This window comes from Pyrus communis, chromosome 10 (assembly GCF_963583255.1).
Source record: "Pyrus communis chromosome 10, drPyrComm1.1, whole genome shotgun sequence".
Taxonomy (NCBI): Eukaryota; Viridiplantae; Streptophyta; class Magnoliopsida; order Rosales; family Rosaceae; genus Pyrus; species Pyrus communis.
Genome location: NC_084812.1, coordinates 25,953,002 through 25,972,886, shown reverse-complemented (window position 1 = coordinate 25,972,886; position 19,885 = coordinate 25,953,002). Strand labels below are relative to the sequence as shown.

The following is a 19,885-nucleotide window of genomic DNA, read 5'->3' as shown; positions in this document are numbered from 1 at the left end:
TTAATCAATTTCTCAATTATTTAATTCAATCTATCATTTGTTTGTTTAATTAAGTCTAGTGTGATTAATCAGTTAAATTGGTGTTAAAGCAATCCTTGTCAGATCGACCTCGTATTTGCATATATTACTACAATTGATTCGTGCGCTTGCGAGTTTAATTTGGTTTAAATTAATCTATTATTTAGGTTTCCACTCTAGTGGTGGCCGCCACAATCTCACCAAAATCTTCCTCCAGAGTGTAAGCAAATGAAGTTAACACGCCAAATTCAACAGGGTTCTCATATCAAGGAACCGTGAGTAATGTCGTATATCGAATATCAATATAATCCACCTATACAAACCCAAAAAAAATCCATAAATATATGCTGGAAAATAAGGAAGAATATGCAGGTAAAAGAAGGCTGACCTCAATGTCAGATATTGCTGTAGGCAACCCACAATCCCAATTGACTATGCGATTATCCCTGCAAACAAAACATACCAACGAAATCCAGAAAGCTTAGCAGCCAAAGTGAAGGAAAATTCGAAGACAAGAAGGTAATTTACAAACTTATAGATGTGTATGATTATATAAGGTACTCGGTGTACACGGTTGTCAAGTTTCAATCCTTATCCCGAAAAAATACATTAAGTTAGAGATGTTATTTTATAAAGAGAATGAATGTAAAGATAACTTTACATTTTGAATTGGGTTTGAGAGGGTAGTTTAGGTAATAAATTTGGATTTAAAGAGATATTAATTCTTTAATTAAAAAAATATGGGTGAAGAGAGTAAGTGGATGTAGAAAAATGTTAGATGAGTTCAAATAAAATTTCTCAACCATATATGCAACAAATAAATTAAGCTGCAAATTCAAAATTAGAGATAATATTATTCCTCCGCACAAACCCTAAAACCAAAACAAACATGAAAAAAGCATACCAAGAGAAGAGCGTGGAGTACGGATCTCACCTCGGAGATTCGTAGGTTTGGCTAGAAACTTCCCCTGCCTGGATCGTGGTCTGGCGAGGGATTTGGACTTGGACTTGGATCGGCGGTTCATGGTTTTGTTTTGTAAGAGACGAGCGAGTATGGGGCTTCTACGAAGGTAATTAGATGGTTAGGGGCTTTTGGCGGGGTATAGTTTAGTTTAGGGGCATATATATGCAGTGGCGGAGCCACCCACAAGGTTAAGGTGGGTAATAGTCCAGAGAGGTTTTCACACACTCATTTTTATTTATCACACATTTTTCTCAACTTTCAGTTGTTCAGTTGTCGAATAGAATGAAGTAAAGATGATCAATGACAAAAAAAGAATAAGAGTGTGTTGGAGGTATAAATAGTCCACTCAGTTTCAATACATGCTATTATAATGTATAATTTAGTAGAGTATAGGTAATAAATAATAATTTTTATGCTAAAAATTATAAATTAGTTCTATCTCATGTCCTTTTTCATCCTATTTGTAAAAAAAAAGGACCATTTACTCTATATGCGATTTAGCCTTTGTGCTTCTTACCAAGAAAAGAAAAATAATTTTTTTAAGTCCACAATTAAATCCTTATCTCTGCAATTCATTACTTCCCATTGCGATTTTCTAATGAAAAGAACAGAACCCCAATACGACAATGTTAAACAGAATACATGCACATACATTATAGACAAAAAAGTAGTCATTCAAAACATATATAAATTAGAACTCACTTGGAAAATGCTTTCAAACGAGAGAAAGCCCTTTTAGCCAAAATGTTTATGGATTCTAAAATGTTTGTATTTTTCTAAGATTGATTTTAAAAATATTTTCATAAAAAACGTTTCAATCATTTAAAAACAATTTCCAAACGAATCATTAGATGGATAAAAAGTCACTGAATTCAGACAAAAACACAGACAATAATCACAAAGAAGCCCAGATTTTTCTAAGAATCCAAACACATTAAGGCAACAATTCAGCACATTTTCTTGTCAATTAAGAAATATACACATACAAATAATCTATAGATGATTAAGAAACAGGGAAATATAGGGACCTGAGCCTTGTGGGCTTGGCCTTGCGCTTGTTGACGAGAGGCTTCTTGACATCGTCGGCTGGGTAAAACTTGGGGGGGCTTGACTGCCGGGGCGTCGGCGTCAGCCTTGTTGTCGTGGCGGGGGAAAACGCCGCCGTTCTTCGCCTTGATAGCCCAAAGCCCTCGCTTGTCGTACATCTTGGACCTCGAGTATTTCCGAATCGCTCTGATCAGAATTGGGTTTCTGACCACATTTGAAATCCTCGGCTCCGGCACCATCGCTAACACTCGGAGGTGAAGGTGAAGATTCTCTCCTATCCGTCGCTCGCCACAGCCTCGGAAGCTTGATAAAATAACCAAAATTTGAACCCGAGAACTATAGTCGCCCTTTTATTATGATAATTGTAACACAAAAAAATTGATATGAAAGTAGTAATATATTCTTGATGACTGAACACTTACTCATGTTGACAGCTACTGATGATGTTGAGCAATGGTCCTCGACCCTAACTCTATTTATTTTCCATCCGCTCTACCCACACTTGTGGATTAAAATACATAGTTTGTATTTTATTGTGAGAACCAAGTTAATACCCTACAACCCACCACCGCATCCCCTTTTTCGCTGCTGTCTTGTGCTCCCTCAACCCAACGAGCTGCCAACAACCTGCTTCTCCCCAACCAAACACTGCAGGCTGCAACCCAGCCAGACCCCTCCCTCAACTAGCACTGCAGCCAACCCATTACAAATCTACAGGACTACAACCATATTTCATGACTTTGTTTGTTTTCATGGAAGTGGGGTGGGTGGGCTGATGGGAGGATTACGAAAATGGGGGATATGGCTATGGAGCGCCCACTGGGCTGAGTGGAGGTTTGATTTCATCGCCGAAAAAGTTCATCGCCATCGGCCTCATCATTCCGGATCTTCTCTTTCGCGGAAGCTATGGTTATATATGGAGCGCCTGCTGGGTTGATTTTCTTTTTCTTCAAAAAGATTTAGAAGGTTTGTTCAAAAAAGATTTAGAAGGTTAATTATGTAATTAAAAATGGAAAAATATCATTGTGGGTCCCACGCACATGCCACGTAATCAGAATATGTATGGAAAATAAACGGAGTTAGGCTAAGGACTATTGCTCAATATTTTGTTAAATTCAGGACCAAATTTAATGAATTTTTAATTTAAAAATCATTGTTTCAATTGACTCATAAATTAGGGACTATTGCTATAATTTCTTCGATTAAATTAAAATGTCACTTGAATAAATAAATAAAAAAGGATTTTTATCACAAATGGTCATTGAAATTGAAAATCGATCAATGCAGTCCTTGAAAATGGTCATTGCAAATCAATGTGATTATTCCGTCATAATTTTGTAAAAAAAAAAAAATGTTATGTGCTGATATGGCATATAATTGGGTTCCACAAATCTAGTTAATTATTGACACGTAGATTAAAAACGGTTGTTTTATTGGCACCTCATATATTGATGAATACACTCCACATAAAATTTAAATATCAAATGTCTTGTATGCTCTAATATGAAATGACTTACATGCCCTAATTCTTATTTCTCTCACCACTTTGATTTTTGGTTTATTCTAATCACCCTGAAAATTTGCCTACAATTTCATCCGGGTTTTGTTCAAGTTGATTAAAAAACCTGTTTAATTTTTGGGAAATTTTGGTGTTTGAATATGTGGGGTGCTGTCAAAAATGGTGACATAAAATTTGGGGTTGTTGCAAGCACTATGTATCAGACCATGTTAATGGAGCATTCATGCATACAAAAAAGACAATTCTCAATTTTTCTTCTCAGAAGCTGCTTCCCTCAGAGAAAGGGTTTTAAGGAGGCCCTGAGATGAGCAGCTTCTTAGTGCATTGCCTCCTGAGAGTCACAATTTAAGAGTTGCATTTCTTGTTTTGAAATTGTTTTCTCTTCGGATATGCCTTAGTATGATAGAAAGTGGTGTCGGAGGGTAATTTTGGGTAAGTAAATGTGGTGTATTAAGATAATGTTTGGTTTAAAAAGTAAGCATAAGTTTTTTTCAGTATATGGGGCGTAAACAGCAATTTGTCGAATGCTAATAAAAAGTCATTAAAAATATTTAAATAATAATAAAAGAAATTTGTCAAAAAAAAAAAAAAAAGATATTTTCCGTGGTCTTCTTCGCCCAAGCATGCTGCCATGCCATCCCTCCCCCACCAAAAGCATCCACTCCCAGCAAAAGCAAAAAGAACCCATGGGGAAGGTGGGTTTTTCCGAAATCTTCTGCTACTCGTCAGAATTATTGGTGATCTAGGCCTCGGGACCTCGGGTGCAGAGGTGGGTAGGAGGATAAGGTGGGGAGAAGGTGGTGTAGCAGGGCTGCCATGGCAGCTGAGCCTTCGCGAGGAAGACGATGGACCCTTTTTTTTTTTCTGACAAAACATTGTTTTTTTTATTATTTAAATATTTTTTAATCCACATGGTAATATTTAATTAGATTTGATCAATTTCAAAGACCATCTTAATATATTTGATCAATTTCAAAGACTATTTGAGATGAAAACAAAAAAAAAAATTGAATACTTGGTGAAAAAAGCAAATGCATCACTAGAACAATTGGATCCCATTATACAGAAATTCAAAGTTCAATTTCGAGGGTTGCCAAGAGTTTGTACAGAAGTTCAAAGTTTAAAAAAAAAAAACGTAATGTTTTGATAAATGCGTGGATTTTTTTTAGTAATTGGCTTTGTAACCCATTTTGTTAAGAACAAGCACATTTGAACTCAAGGTTCCGAGTTTGATTCATTCTTTCCATAGTGTTGTTTGCATGAAATTTTTTGTTTGAGTACAATGATATACTTTATACTAATAAAAGGAGAGAAAATTCGTCTAAACTACGTAATGGACAACCTAATTTAGTATAAAATTTGCCTATTCACGAGATTTAAACTTAAAACCTCTTACTTATAACTGAAAAAAAAATATTAACAGACTGCAATACTAAGCGGCTCGCTTACATAAAATTAAGAGTGAAGTATTTTATTTATTTATTTATTTTTAATTTTTTTAATTTATCAATAAAGAAGTTACATTATCAAATGAGAACTGGAAAGTAAAAGACTAGAGCCACTCAACAGAAAGTGCCAAGAAGTTGCCAGCCGAAAGATGCAAAAAGCTCTTACTCTATTGTGGACTTGAAACAATGGGGAGTTGACTTGACTTTGGTGTATGCCCGATTTGCCGTTCGCATCGTCAGAATTGCTGCTGCAGTAGCATGCCAACTGATGAAGATGTCCTCCTCCTCCTCAAAATGTGGCAAGTACGACGTGTTCTTGAGCTTCAGAGGCGACACACGCAGGAACTTGACGGACTACCTCGCCCGCACATTGGAAAACCATGGATTCAACGTCTTTCTCGACGAGAACGAATTGACCAGAGGCGAACCTATCACGCCAGCACTGAAGCAAGCAATCAAAGACTCTAGGCTTGCTGCTATCATCTTCTCAAGGGGGTATGCTGAGTCGAGATGGTGTCTTGAGGAGCTGGAGGAGATCTTGGCCCGCAAAGAAACAATGGGGCTACTGGTTTTGCCAATTTTCTATGATATCGATCCTACCGATGTCAGGCACCAGACGCGAGAGTTTGAGGAAGCATTTCGGAGTCATCAACTGAACTTCCCTTACAAGGTGCAGGCCTGGAAAGATGCTCTTACTGCAGCTGCAGAGTTGGCCGGCGAGGATTTTAGTGCAACTGCCGGGTACTTACTGCCTTTTCGATTTCAATTCCTTAATTGTATAATTCAATTGCGAACCTCTGTTCACCAAATGTCAATAAACTGTAAATTGATTTCAAGTAAAGGCTTATAATCTTTAATTTTATGCATTTAAATGCAAAGCTTAAAAACTCCGATAACGGAATATATCAATGCTTGATCTTACCACCAGTGTGCTCGGATTGAGCTAAAAAACAAAAACAAAAAAGAATTTGGTCATGATTTGTTGAGTTTTAGATAGGTTGAGGCTTTATCTCACCATTGTTGTGTAGTGTGAAGAATACATGATTAGGCTTTTGAAGATTAGGCCTTTGTTTCTCACACACTTTCCATATATTTGAATGACAAATAGTAGGACAAGATAGGAATACAAGAAACACAACAATATTCAAAGGCATTTAGCAAACAAACATTTCATCTACATTCTTACTTGAACAAATAATTTTTGTGGCATATATGAGAGACCTCTCTATGTACAAGTTTGATCTCTGCTTGTATTTCGTCTTGATCATCTTTTTCTCAAGTAGTCCCATGTCGGATCTTACTTCAAAATCCTTGTGACAGGACTTACTCTCATGGAGATCTTGATCATCTTTGATTCAAGTAGTCCCTTCCTGCGTTTTCATCTTTGTGACTCGGAACTGTTTCGATTACAAGTTCTGATCACTCTTCGCAAGAGAGGGCTTTCCTCCACTTCTTTGTCATAGTTTGATCTTTTGCACACTCTCCTCGTGGTGTTCTCTTCTAACACTCACTTGGTCCTCATGAAATTCAGATTGATGCTCTTTCACTAGAGTCCTAACTTGATTCCATTTCCGTTGCACAATCTACTGGTGTTTTCTGTGCTCTTCTCGCACTCATCCACTCTTTCTGCTTTCAAGCAGCACACATATAGAGACTTTTATCTCTCGGTGCTTTCTCTCTTTTAGATATTTTTGGAGTGTTGTCTTCTACAATTTTGCTCTAAAAGCCACTTCTAAAAAAAGACTAATTTGGTCTTTTCCTTTTCTCGAAATTTTACTATCAGGTATGAAGGAAAGTTTGTCCAGCAAATTGTTGATGAGATCGCTAGAAAACTGAAGAACACACACTTGGCCATACCCCAAAACCCAGTTGGAATAGATTCTCGTGTAGAAGAAATTGGTAAATATTTGGATGACGGAGAATCAGATGATGTTCGCATAATTGGAATTTGGGGTATGGGCGGACTGGGTAAAACGACGGTTGCCAAAGAAATTTTCAACAAATATCAGGATAAGTTTGCAGGTAAAAGTTTTCTTGCTAATGTGAGAGAAGAGAAACTGGTAGATTCCCAAAACATACTTCTTTATGATGTGTTGAGATTAAGAAAAATAAAGGTTAGTAAAGTTGATGAAGGGACCGAGGATATAAAAAGAAGACTTAAGAATCTAAGGGTACTTGTCATAGTTGATGATGTAGACAGCGTGAAACAGTTAGAAGCATTAGCTATAAAACGCGACTCATTTGGCCCAGGTAGTAGAATTATTATAACCACAAGAGATAAACATTTGCTAAAGATAATAAACGTGGATAGGAGGTGTGATCTACCAGCAATGAATGAAGAAGAAGCTCTTGAGCTCCTTAGTTGGCGTGCCTTTAGTATGAATTGTCCTATGGAAGGGTATTTTCAACTCGCAAGAGAAGTTGTTGATTACTGTCAAGGTTTGCCACTAGCCCTTGAAGTTTTAGGTTCTTATCTATTAGGAAGAAGCACAAGTGAGTGGAAAAGTGCATTGGGTAGTTTGAAAAGATCACGGCCTTATTCGGAAATTCACAAAAATCTTAAGATAGGCTATGATGGGTTAACTGATGATGATGTGAAGGCTATATTCCTTGATATATCGTGTTTCTTTATAGGAGCGAACAAGGATTATGTCATGAAAATACTGGATCGATATGATCATGATACAAAAATAAAAATTGGAGTACTCCAGGATCAATGCCTTGTAACTGTTGATAAAGAAGGCAATCTGATGATGCATGGTTTGATTCGGGACACTGGCAGAGAAATTGTACGTGCAAAATCTCCAAACATCCTTGGAAAACGTTGTAGATTGTGGGATCATGAAGATGTGAAACACGTACTGACCACCAAATCTGTAAGTACAATCCCAATCAAATTGCATATCCCACATCATACAATAATATACAATGCATGGATTGCATGTGGGTTCAATGAACAGAGAGAAGAGAAGAACTGATTTTATTTACTGAATTATCTGAAAATTGCCCTATGCAAACTCTGTCATAGATCTAGTGGTGCAGAAGTTCAAGTCTATGCAAAATGCAAATAATCCTTGTCTTATTTTAGTTGCTTTTTGTTTGTAACAGGGAACGGCAAAAATTGAGGGACTCGCTTTAGATTTGTCAGATCGTCACAAGCCTAACTTCAGCACAGAGGCATTTAGAGGGATGCAGGGACTGAGATTACTCAAACTCAAAGGTGTAAAGTTCACTGGATACTGCGAACACCTCTCCAAAGAGTTAAGATGGTTGTGTTGGACTGACTTTCCTGTGGAGGTCATACCTGGAGATTTCAATCAAACAAACGTAGTTTATATCGACCTGATACAAGTTTGGGAGGACTCCGACGTGGTACTGTATTGAACTCAACCAAACTATGTATCAAATCTTTCCTCCACATTTTGTAAATACCAACATCATGCTTTCTCTCTTATATTTGAATTTTGATATTCATTCTCTCTTGTCTGACAGTCACTTGAGAAGTTGAAGTTTCTTAATCTCGGTTACTGCAATGACCTGACCAGATTACCCGACTTCTCAAAAATCCCAAATCTTGAGAGATTGATACTCAAAGGTTGCAAAAAGCTTCAGGAAATTCAAGCTTCACCAACAAATTTAAAAATGCTAGAAGCGGATGAGTGCATTGCATTGAGGAAAAAGTCCGACTTTCAGGAAATGTCATGGATGAGAGAATTGCATCTGAAAGGGTGCACCAGTCTCACTGCTGATATTAAGGAAGCAATCCTAAAGGTCTCTCTCTCTCTCTCTCTCTCTCTCTCTTGTATACATACATGCTTGTAATCCTTTTTTTTACCTATCTTTCTCATGGTATAGGGATGGAGTGCGAGCGGAATTGGTGGCCTTTTTCTCCCTGGAAATGAAATTCCATCATGGTTTACTCTTGTCGATCCTCAGGGTGAAATAGTTGTGCCCCAAAGTTTTGGCTGTGATTTAAAAGCACTGACTGTGTGCATCATTTATTCTTCAGACGACTCCCAATCTGGTGGCTCTCTTCGCTCTCTTCGCATTCATGTTGCAAATTGTACCCAGAACACTGAATATCTCATCTCTCCAAAGCGTGCCACTGTAGTAATAACTTCCAATGAAAATTATCTTTGGCTGGGACATTTGTCAAACAAAAAGCTCAATCTGAAAGGTGGAGACAAAATAAATGTTTGTGCACGCTTTGTAGGACCAGCGACTACTGATGATATTCATCTCAGGGTGAAGAAAATGGGGATCAATCTGGAAAAGGAAAAATTAATCAAGGAATATGCACTCGACTGTCAATCTATGCCATATTCAAGTGAGTGCAAAGAGGAAGGCAGTCATAAGGCAGGACACAGTGATGACTCGTCCCATGAGAATGAATCCCGCAAAAGACTAAGGTCTGATCCCAGTGTTGAAAGAAATGCAGAAGAAGAAACTGATAAATCATGCAAGAAGGAAGAACAAGGTACATAAACTGAACTTGAGCCATTAGTCCTTTTTTGTTACTCACAGAATGTATACTACATATTTCCCTTGTATGTAAGAAGTGAACATATAAAATTTTTGATAAAATGTTGATGCCAAGCAAAGAGTGGGCTTATTTAATTTGGTTAAGTTCTTAGTTCTGAAGTCGTTGGGAACGAGGAAAGAAATCAACTGTCCTAAAATCTTAAAACTTAAAACCTCTTTTCGCTTGAAGCTCTCTCCAGTCGCTCACAAATATCCAAAACTAGCTTGTTGCATTTCTTGCACCGCATATTCTTGAATGTGTGTTTCTCCATCTTTGCATTCTTCTTAATGTTGTCTACGTCAAATATATTGTTTTTAGTTGTCCCCGCACAACATGTGCGTTAGGCTAGTTGGCCAAGAAAATGTGCACATACCTTGCACTAAGTTCGAATCCCCCTCCCGGTGAATTAGAGTAGTTTGGAATATGGTAAAAATAAAAAACAAAACAATCCTCATTGCACAAAGCTGTTGATAGTTCCAATTCGAAATCCTTATTGGATCCGCAACATTCTGCATCCACAATGGAGAAGTGTCGTTTTCCCTGTACTGTTTACTTTTCACCATAGTGCCGTACATTATCAACGTGCAGGTGTTGTTAAAACCTTGTCATAGAAAATCTCTGATGGTACAAGATCCGGTGAAGGAAGAAGTGTACAACACTTAAAGCGAACAAAGGAAGAGCAAAAGGAAATATTACATTGGAGGGGGACTTTGCGTTTGACCCTGTAGGGCTCCATCCTCTAGAAGAACATTTCGGATCCCCATCAGGTGGTACTTCAAACTTCTCAAAACAATCAACAGCAGATAGGGCACACATGGCCAGTCTGAGCAGTTGAATTCGCCTTGTGGCACAGGAGTGTATGTCACACCAGATATCTAGAAAAATGATAAATTTGGACAAATTTGTGTTCTCATAAACTGTTTAATTCGCAAGAGCGGTTGTGCAGGCTGGTAGTTTATTGAAACACAACTTTTAAGTGTACTATTAATTTGGTTTTTCTTTTTTTGGTTGAATATCAACTTGGTTGGGTGTGTTTTGAATTTTGATCTTATGGAATCTTGAATTTGATTGGGTTGTGTTTTGAAATTTGTTTGCTTTATTGGCTCAAAGATGTATTTTGGAAATGCTGGTTCAAAGAAGTTTATAAATCATTTTTGAGTTGCAATTTGAAGCTAATTAGATGAAAAGTTTCAAATTGAACTAAAATGCTAACAAAATCAAACAAAATGACCAAACTGACAAAGCAAGTGAAAATAAGGTGATACGTACTATGAAAGTGATGAACAAAGTTGTTAACTTTTGAAACAGAGTAACCCATCTACATTGGCCAACATGTGACCACTTAACTTCAGTTTACAAGCCCCATTCTATTGTTTTTATTTTTTTTATTTATGTTCTTTCAAAATAAATGCTTAGCTGTAGACATAAGTGGTCATGTGTTGGTCAAAGTACATGGGTTACCAAAATGTCCTTTAAATTATAATTTGTGTTATTCTATCGTATTTTAAAGCAAAACCTACTCATCTATCCAATTAGACACACGTTTAGAAGTTTTAAGGACCGGTTTGCGTCTAACAAAAAGAAAATGACCAATTTGATTACCAAAAAAAAAAAAAAAAAAAGAAAAAAAGACCAATTTGGAACAAAAAAATTGGGAGGACCAAAGTGAAAAAACCATAAAAATTGAGGCAGAAAATATAAAATCAACCCTTAAATTAAAAGAGAGAGACTTGCCACTTTATATTACGATCTAGTAGTATTCCACTTCACATGTAAATGAGAGGTTTGAGGTTCAATTCTCCAAAACCGAATTTAAATTACATTATTACTAGCCCATTATGAAGTTAGTGTAGATAATATTGTTATTTTTTTTAATACATCGATATTTTTACACTAATAGGAGAGGGAGTTCGGCTAAGCCACACAATAGACAACCTAATTTGGTATTGAATTCGTCATACACGTGATTCAAACTTAAGACCGCTCACTTTCAAATAAAGAGAAATACCATTCCGTAGAACTAAGATAATATTGTTATTAAAAAGAAAAAGAAAAGAGAGAGAGACTTGGCTCTTGAGACTGTGAAGGAGTTCCTTCTTAAGGGAGGAGGTTCTCTGCCCTTCTATCCTCTTCTATCTCCTTCTATTTGAACGATCATGGTTAAATCACATCAACATCTTATATTGATTTTTTTATAGAGATAATAAAATTAAAAATAATATGTGAAATGAAAGAACAGATAGAAATGAGAATAAGAGAGTAGAGAATATTTTTTAGGACACATGGACAGTACCTTTCTAATGCGTGGAGGAGTTCCTTCTAATTTTCCCTTAAAAAAAAAAAAAAGGAGTTAATGGACTTTAGCGGACCAACTTTACCTTCCTGTATTGTGTGGTCTTTGTAGATAGATCACAGATCTGAAAGTATTCTTCATCTATGCAAACACAAAAACCTCTGCCAAGAAAAATAATCAGAGCAGACCAAAACAAGTGCAGCAACAAACAATTGTTCTGATGGATACCTCGACGTCCTGGTCTTCCTTCTTAAAACTTTGGAAGTACGACGTGTTCTTGAGCTTTCGAGGTCAAGACACACGCCGGAGCTTCACGAGCCACCTCTACCAGGCTTTGACAAGGGCCGGACTAAGAACCTTTATAGACGATCACGCGCTAGAAAAAGGGAAAAGTCCGGGCATCTCACTGACTCGAGCAATCGAAGAGTCTAAAACCTTTATCATCATCTTCTCACAGAGCTATGCGGAATCAAGATTGTGTCTTGACGAGCTTGTGGAGATCATGGAGTGCAGAAGAACACTGGGTCAAATTGTTGTTCCAGTGTTCTATGATGTCGATCCTTCAGATGTTAGGAAACAGACCGGCACTTTTGCAACAGCTTTTCTGAAGCACGAACAGCAGTTCGATGAGGTCAAAGAAAAGTTACAGCTATGGAGAGACGCTCTGACTGAAGCTGCAAATTTATCTGGTTTTGATGTTGGAAACGCCGATTGGTAAATAAGTTACTTTCTTATTTCCTTTTCTTATTTTGTCTGGCTTTTAAATTCCCAATCCAATTTTTTACATATTTAAAAACATTTATATGTAAAAACCGTATCAAGAAACAATAGAATGATGCTTGTTTGGGATTTCTTCGAAGGGATAAATTTTGTAGCTGAATACAAACGTTTCTTTTCCCCCCACATGGATAGAAGTAGATAAACTGGAATTAATTCTAACTCCCGCATGATGAAAAAAAAGTAAAAGGTCTTAAGAAGAAAATGGTCCTATTTGACCGCTATACATTGCTAACATCAGAAAATGGAATAGTCGGGAATCTCGAGTAATCGGCCGAGCCGCTATAGTGCTTTTGGGACAAAGTTAGAAGTATTTTTGAGTCGTAGAAGCGGTTTCTAGGGAAGTCCATGTCAGATGCTTTTCTAGGAACATGAATTTTTAGTGCAAATGTTAACATATGTCGACTGAAAGCACTTCTGTTCATGAGCAGATTTCTTCCTACATAAGCAATTCTAAATGGCCCCTCAGTAAAATTCGAAATGGTTAGATATCAAAATTTGATGGTATTTGGTGGCTTTGGCTCGTCAAATGCTGAATAGTTATAGTTGAACGAACACATCCGCATCTTATTGTTGCAGTTTTGTATAATAAATCTAACTTTTGCTTCATTTGGACTTTTGACAACCAGCGATGAAGCAGAGTCTATCATGGGAATTGTCGCAAATATCATCGAAGTCTTGCCCCAGAGCTCTGCAGTTGTTCCAATGGATACCTCGACGCCCTCGTCTTCCTTCTTAAAACATTGTACGTATGACGTGTTCTTGAGCTTTCGAGGTCAATACACACGCTGGAACTTCACGAGCCACCTCTACCTGGCTTTGACAAGGGCCGGACTAAGAACCCTTATAGACGATCATGCACCAGAAAAAGGGAAAAGTCCGGGCATCTCACTGACTCGAATCAAAGAGTCTAAAACCTCTATCATCATCTTCTCAAAGAGCTATGCGGAATCCAGATTGTGTCTTGATGAGCTTGTGGAGATCATGGAGTGCAAAAGAACACTGGGTCAAATTGTTGTTCCAGTGTTCTATGATGTCGATCCTTCAGATGTTAGGAAACAGACCGGCACTTTGGCAACAGCTTTTCTGAAGCATGAACAGCTGTTCGATGAGGTCAAAGAAAAGTTACTGCTATGGAGAGACGCTCTGACCGAAGCTGCAGATTTAGCTGGTTTTGTTGTTGGAAACGCCAATTGGTAAATAAGTTACTTTCTTATTTCCTTTTCTTATTTTGTCTGGCTTTTAAATTCCCAATCCAATTTTTTACATATTTAAAAACATTTATATGTAAAAACCGTATCAAGAAACAATAGAATGATGCTTGTTTGGGATTTCTTCGAAGGGATACGTTTTGTAGCTGAATACAAACGTTTCTTTCCCCGCACATGGATAGAAGTAGATAAACTGGAATTAATTCTAACTCCCGCATGACGAAAAAAAGTAAAAGGTCCTAAGAAGAAAATGGTCCTATTTGACCGCTATACATTGCTAACATCAGAAAATGGAATAGTCAGGAATCTCAAGAAATCGGCCGAGCCACTAAAATGCTTTTGGCGACAAAGTTAGAAGTATTTTTGAGTCGTAGAAGCGGTTTCTAGGGAAGTCCATGTCAGATGCTTTTCCAGGAACATGAATTTTTAGTGCAAATGTTAACATATGTCGACTGAAAGCACTTCTGTTCATGAACAGATTGCTTCCTACATAAGCAATTCTAAATGGCCCCTCAGTAAAATTCGAAATGGTTAGATATCAAAATTTGATGGTATTGGTGGCTTTGGCTCGTCAAATGCTGAATAATTATAGTTGAACGAACACATCCACATCTTATTGTTGCAGTTTTGTATAATAAAACTAACTTTTGCTTCATTTGGACTTTTGACAACCAGGGATGACGCTCGGTGTTTCATGGGAATTGTCGCAGGTATCATCAAAATCTTGCCCCAGAGCTCTGCAGTTGGAATACAAGTGCAGCAACAAACAATTTTTCCAATGGATACCTCGACGTCCTCGTCTTCCTCCTTAAAACGTTGGAAGTACGACGTGTCCTTGATCCTTGGAGGTCAATACGCATGCTGTAGATTCACGAGCATGCTGTACATGGCTTTGGAAGGGGCCAGAGTAAGAACCTTTATAGACGGTCGCCTGCTAGAAGGAAGGGAAAGTCCACGCATCTCACTGACTCGAGATATCGAAGAGTCTGAAACCTTTATCATCATCTTCTCACAGAGCTATGCGGAATCAAGATTGTGTCTTGACGAGCTTGTGGAGATCATGGAGTGCAGAAGAACACTGGGTCAAATTGTTGTTCCAGTGTTCTATGATGTCGATCCTTCAGATGTTAGGAAACAGACCGGCACTTTTGCAACAGCTTTTCTGAAGCACGAACAGCAGTTCGATGAGGTCAAAGAAAAGTTACAGCTATGGAGAGACGCTCTGACCGAAGCTGCAGATTTATCTGGTTTTGTTGTTGGAAAAGCCCATTGGTAAATAAGTTACTTTCTTATTTCCTTTTTTTATTTTGTCTGGCTTTTAAATTCCCAATCTAATTTTTTACATATTTAAAAACATTTATATGTAAAAACCGTATCAAGAAACAATAGAATGATGCTTGTTTGGGATTTCTTCGAAGGGATAAATTTTGTAGCTGAATACAAACGTTTCTTTCCCCCCACATGGATAGAAGTAGATAAACTGGAATTAATTCTAACTCCCACATGACGAAAAAAAGTAAAAGGTCTTAAGAAGAAAATGGTCCTATTTGACCGCTATACATTGCTAACATCAGAAAATGGAATAGTCGGGAATCTCGAGAAATCGGCCGAGCCGCTAAAATGCTTTTGGCGACAAAGTTAGAAGTATTTTTGAGTCGTAGAAGCTGTTTCTAGGGAAGTCCATGTCAGATGCTTTTCCAGGAACATGAATTTTTAGTGCAAATGTTAACATATGTCGACTGAAAGCACTTCTGTTCATGAACAGATTGCTTCCTACATAAGCAATTCTAAATGGCCCCTCAGTAAAATTCGAAATGGTTAGATATCAAAATTTGACGGTATTTGGTGGCTTTGGCTCGTCAGATGCTGAATAGTTACAGTTGAACGAACACATCCACATCTTAATGTTGCAGTTTTGTATAATAAATCTAACTTTTGCTTCATTTGGACTTTTGACAACCAGGTTTGAGGATCAGTATATCATTAAAATTGTCGTAGGTGTCATCGAAGTCTTGCACCAGAGCACTGCAGTTGGAATACATTCTTGGGTGCCTGCAGTTGGAATACATTCTCGGGTGCAAGAAATCAGTAATTATTTAGATGTTGGAGGATCAGATGATGTTCGCATAATTGGAATTTGGGGTATGGGCGGACTGGGTAAAACGACGGTTGCCGAAGCCATTTTCAACAAATATCAGGATACCTTTGAAGGTAAAAGTTTTCTTGCTAATGTGAGAAAAGAGAAACTGGTTGATTTGCAAAACACACTTCTTTCTGATGTAGTGAGATCGGGAATCATTAAGGTTCGTAGAGTTGATGAAGGGACCGAGGATATAAAAAGAAGACTTAGCAACCTAAGGGTACTTGTCATAGTTGATGATGTAGACAGCGTGAAACAGTTAGAAGCATTAGCTATAAAATTTTACTCATTTGGTCCAGGTAGTAGAATTATTATAACCACAAGAGACCAGCATTTGCTAAAGATACTAAAAGCGAATATGATATATCATCTACCAGCAATGAATAAAGAAGAAGCTTTTGAGCTCCTTTGTTGGCATTCCAACAATTATCCTATTAAAAAATTTCTTCAAGTCCCAAGAGGAGTTGTTGATTACTGTGGAGGTTTGCCACTAGCACTTGAAATTTTAGGTTCTTATCTATCTGGGGCAAGCATAAGTGAATGGAAAAGTAAGTTGGAGAAATTTAAAAGTCATCATAGTAGGGAAATTCTCAATAGACTTACAATAAGCTTTGACGAGCTAGCTGATGATGACCTGAAGGCTATATTCCTTGATGTATCATGTTTCTTTGCTGGAATGAACAAGGACTATGTCATGAAAATATTGGATGGCTGTGACTTATATCCAGAAATCAGAATCAGTGTCCTCCAAGAACGATGCCTTGTAACTACTAATGAAGATTTCACGCTGGTGATGCATGATTTGCTTCGCGACATGGGAAGATACATTGTGCATGCGGAATCCCCTGATGTCCCTGGAAAACGCAGTAGGTTATGGCATCACGATGATGTGATAGACGTATTGAGGGACAAATCTGTAAGTAATTCCGCAATCAAATTTTATGTCAAACGCATGCACTTAATAAATATGCATATCACACATCTAATAAATTGTATAAGTTGGATGTTTCAACAGTATACAAAACAATGAGTTGATTGGATAGACACCCATATATACTACAGGTTGAATGAAAAGAGGAACAGAGCATAGAAAGGAAAGTGTAGGAGACATGGAAAGAACCTAGTGCATTGAATTATCTCAAATTAAATAACAGAATCATGTATCATATATGTTCTGCTCTTAGATACAAGAGGTAAAAAACCCTGTAGCGGATGCTTACTAAGATACCTAACAAATTTGGACACGGCACAACGGATGTCTGAGCACAAATTATATGTCTTTAACTCAAAGGTACCGCGGCAGGTCATAGGTTGTCTACCTCTCTTGTAATTCATACATTCAATGCATGGTTTTACTTCATGTGTATAAATCATCTTTCCACATGCAGATAGCCTTTTTCTTACTCAGTTTCCTTCCCCCCCCCCCCCCCCCCCCTCCTCCCTCTCTCTTCCCTTTCCTGTTTCTCGCTCTCTCTCAACAGGGAACTGAAGCAATTCAAGGACTCACTTTAGATTTGCAAGAGTCTGACGAGACTAGCTTCAGTACAGAAGCATTTAGAAACATGCATAGTCTGAGATTGCTCAAACTCAATTACGTCAAGCTCACTGGCAGTTACAACAATCTGCCAAATGAGTTAAGATGGTTGTGTTGGCATGGATTCCCCCTGGAGGTCATACCAGAAGATTTTGATCACCCAAACATAGTTGTTATTGACCTCAGCTATAGCAAACTCACACGAGTGTGGCAGGATTCCGATCTGGTATGTTATGGCTGTAACCAATTATTAATTCATTCCTCTAGGTTTTGTAAACATCATGCTTTCTGTCTTCTATTTGAATTTGAATATTTTTCCTTTTATCTGACAGTTGCTTGAGAAGTTGAAGTTTCTTAATTTAAGTCATTCCCATAACCTAACACGATCACCGGACTTTTCAAAAACCCCAAATCTTGAGAGATTGATACTCAAAGATTGCAAAAACCTTCAGGCAATTCCAGCTTTACCAACAAATTTGGAAATCCTGGAAGCGGATGAGTGCATTGCATTGCAAGAAATGCCGGATTTTTCAGAAATGTCGAGGATGAGAGTATTGCACCTGAATCACTCCCCCAAACTCACTGAAATTCTAGGCTTGGATAAAGCATTAAATTGCATGACAAGTATTCATATGGAAGGGTGCACCAATCTCACTGCTTCTTTTAAAGAAGCGATCCTACAGGTCCTCTCTCTCTCTCTCTCTCTCTCTCTCTCTCTCTCTCTCTCTCTCTCTCTCTCTCTCTCTTTCTTACATGCTGGTCATCCTTTTTTGTACCTGTCTTTCTCCATGGTATAGGGATGGAGTACAAGCGGAAATGGTGGCCTTTTTCTTCCTGGAAATGAAATTCCATCATGGTTTACGCCTGTCGACCCTCAGGGTGAAATAGCGGCGCCGCAAAGTTTTGGCTGTGATTTAAAAGCATTGACTGTGTGCATCATTTATTCTTCAGACGACTCCAAATCTGGTGGCTCTCTTCGCATTCGTGTTGCAAATTATAGCCAGAACACTGTATTTCTCATCTCTCCAATGCGTGCCACTGTATTAACTTGCCATGAAAATTATCTTTGGCTGGGACATTTGTCAAACAATAAGCTCAATGTGAAAGGCGGAGACAAGATAAATGTTGGTGCACACTTTGTAGGACCAGGGACTACTGATGATATTCATCTCAGGGTGAAGAAAATAGGGATAAATCTGGAAAAGGAAAAATTAATCAATGAATATGCGCTCGGCCCTCAATTTATGCCATATTCAAGTGAGTGCAAAGAGGACGGCAATCATAAGGCAGGACACGGTTATGACTCGTCCCATGAGAATCAATCCCGCAAAAGACTCAGGTTGGATCCCAGTGTTGAAAGAAATGCAGAAGAAACTGATGAAATCATGCAAGAAGGAAGCAGCATAACAGAAGAAGAAAAAGGAAGCAGCATAACAGAAGAAGAAAAAGGTTCATAAACTGAACTCGAGCCATTAGTACTTTTGGGACTCATGCTATACTACATATTTCCCTTTGGTATGTAAGAAGTTATAATGTTCTCTTTAATTAATACTTATTTTCCTTTTTTTTATTTTTGGTTATCTTCAAAACATGCTAGCTTTTCGGATGCAATTTTCCTCTTCTTTGATATGGTGGCCTATAGCTGAAATAAGTTGGAACTAGTAAATTTCATGTCTGAAGACTTGTTTCTGAAATGTAGAAAAAAAATGTATATATAAAAAAAGAAAAAAAGAAATATGCACATGCCACATAAGAATTGAGTACTGGCTGTATATTTGGTGTAGCCAAGTTGGCTAGATAAGTTTTCTCCCTTCGACACTTTTAAGTACAAATTCGGTACCATGCAGAAATTCAAAGTTCTCTCGAATAAAAAAATAAATAAATTGAATACTTGGTCAGAACAACAAATGCTTCACCAGAACAATTGGTAGCATGCCGAAATTCAAAGTTCAATCTCGACGGTTGCCAAGAGCTTGTATTCATTCCTCCGATAATATGCGCATGAAATTAAGGGGGTGTATTTGAGAATTTTAAAGAGTTAAATGAATTTATAAATTTATGAATTTTTATGGAGTTTAATTTATTTGTAGAGATTCCATATAAAATTTTGATTCAATTCATTCGAAATCTCATGGGAGAGGTGAGATTTATGGATGCTTAAAATACACTATAAAATCTCTTTAATCCTTTCTAATTCCTCAACTTTATCAAATTTTTTAAAATCCTAATTAAATACACCTGGATTTCTAAAGATTTTAATAAACTATCTTAAAATTCTAATAGAATAGAATCACTTAAAATCTTGATTAAATACTCTTAATTTTATTAAAAAAATTAAAATTTCTCAATATCCCAATTGAATGAACTCCTAAAAGGAAAGTTATATTATCAAACGAGAAATAGAAAGTAAAA

At 37.4% G+C, this 19,885-nt stretch overlaps 3 protein-coding genes across 3 annotated transcripts; all 3 read left to right on the top strand.

Annotated features, from left to right (window-relative positions):
* Positions 1–5,270: 5,270 nt before the first annotated feature.
* LOC137748092 (toll/interleukin-1 receptor-like protein) lies at positions 5,271–6,350 on the top strand. The gene is made up of 2 exons (XM_068488182.1): positions 5,271–5,737; positions 6,317–6,350. Exons 1-2 carry the CDS (start codon positions 5,271–5,273, stop codon positions 6,348–6,350), a joined length of 501 nt encoding a protein of 166 aa, XP_068344283.1.
* A 588-nt stretch (positions 6,351–6,938) lies between these two features.
* On the top strand, positions 6,939–10,586 carry LOC137748390 (disease resistance protein RUN1-like). Its single transcript, XM_068488537.1, has 5 exons — positions 6,939–7,872; positions 8,105–8,368; positions 8,489–8,767; positions 8,852–9,473; positions 10,107–10,586. Exons 1-5 carry the CDS (start codon positions 6,952–6,954, stop codon positions 10,127–10,129), a joined length of 2,109 nt encoding a protein of 702 aa, XP_068344638.1. The 5' UTR covers positions 6,939–6,951; the 3' UTR covers positions 10,130–10,586.
* A 1,335-nt stretch (positions 10,587–11,921) lies between these two features.
* Positions 11,922–19,041, top strand: LOC137746436 (disease resistance protein RPV1-like). The gene is made up of 5 exons (XM_068486454.1): positions 11,922–12,525; positions 15,763–16,855; positions 17,421–17,699; positions 17,806–18,156; positions 18,271–19,041. Exons 1-5 carry the CDS (start codon positions 12,032–12,034, stop codon positions 18,928–18,930), a joined length of 2,877 nt encoding a protein of 958 aa, XP_068342555.1. The 5' UTR covers positions 11,922–12,031; the 3' UTR covers positions 18,931–19,041.
* The last annotated feature ends 844 nt before the right edge of the window (positions 19,042–19,885 follow it).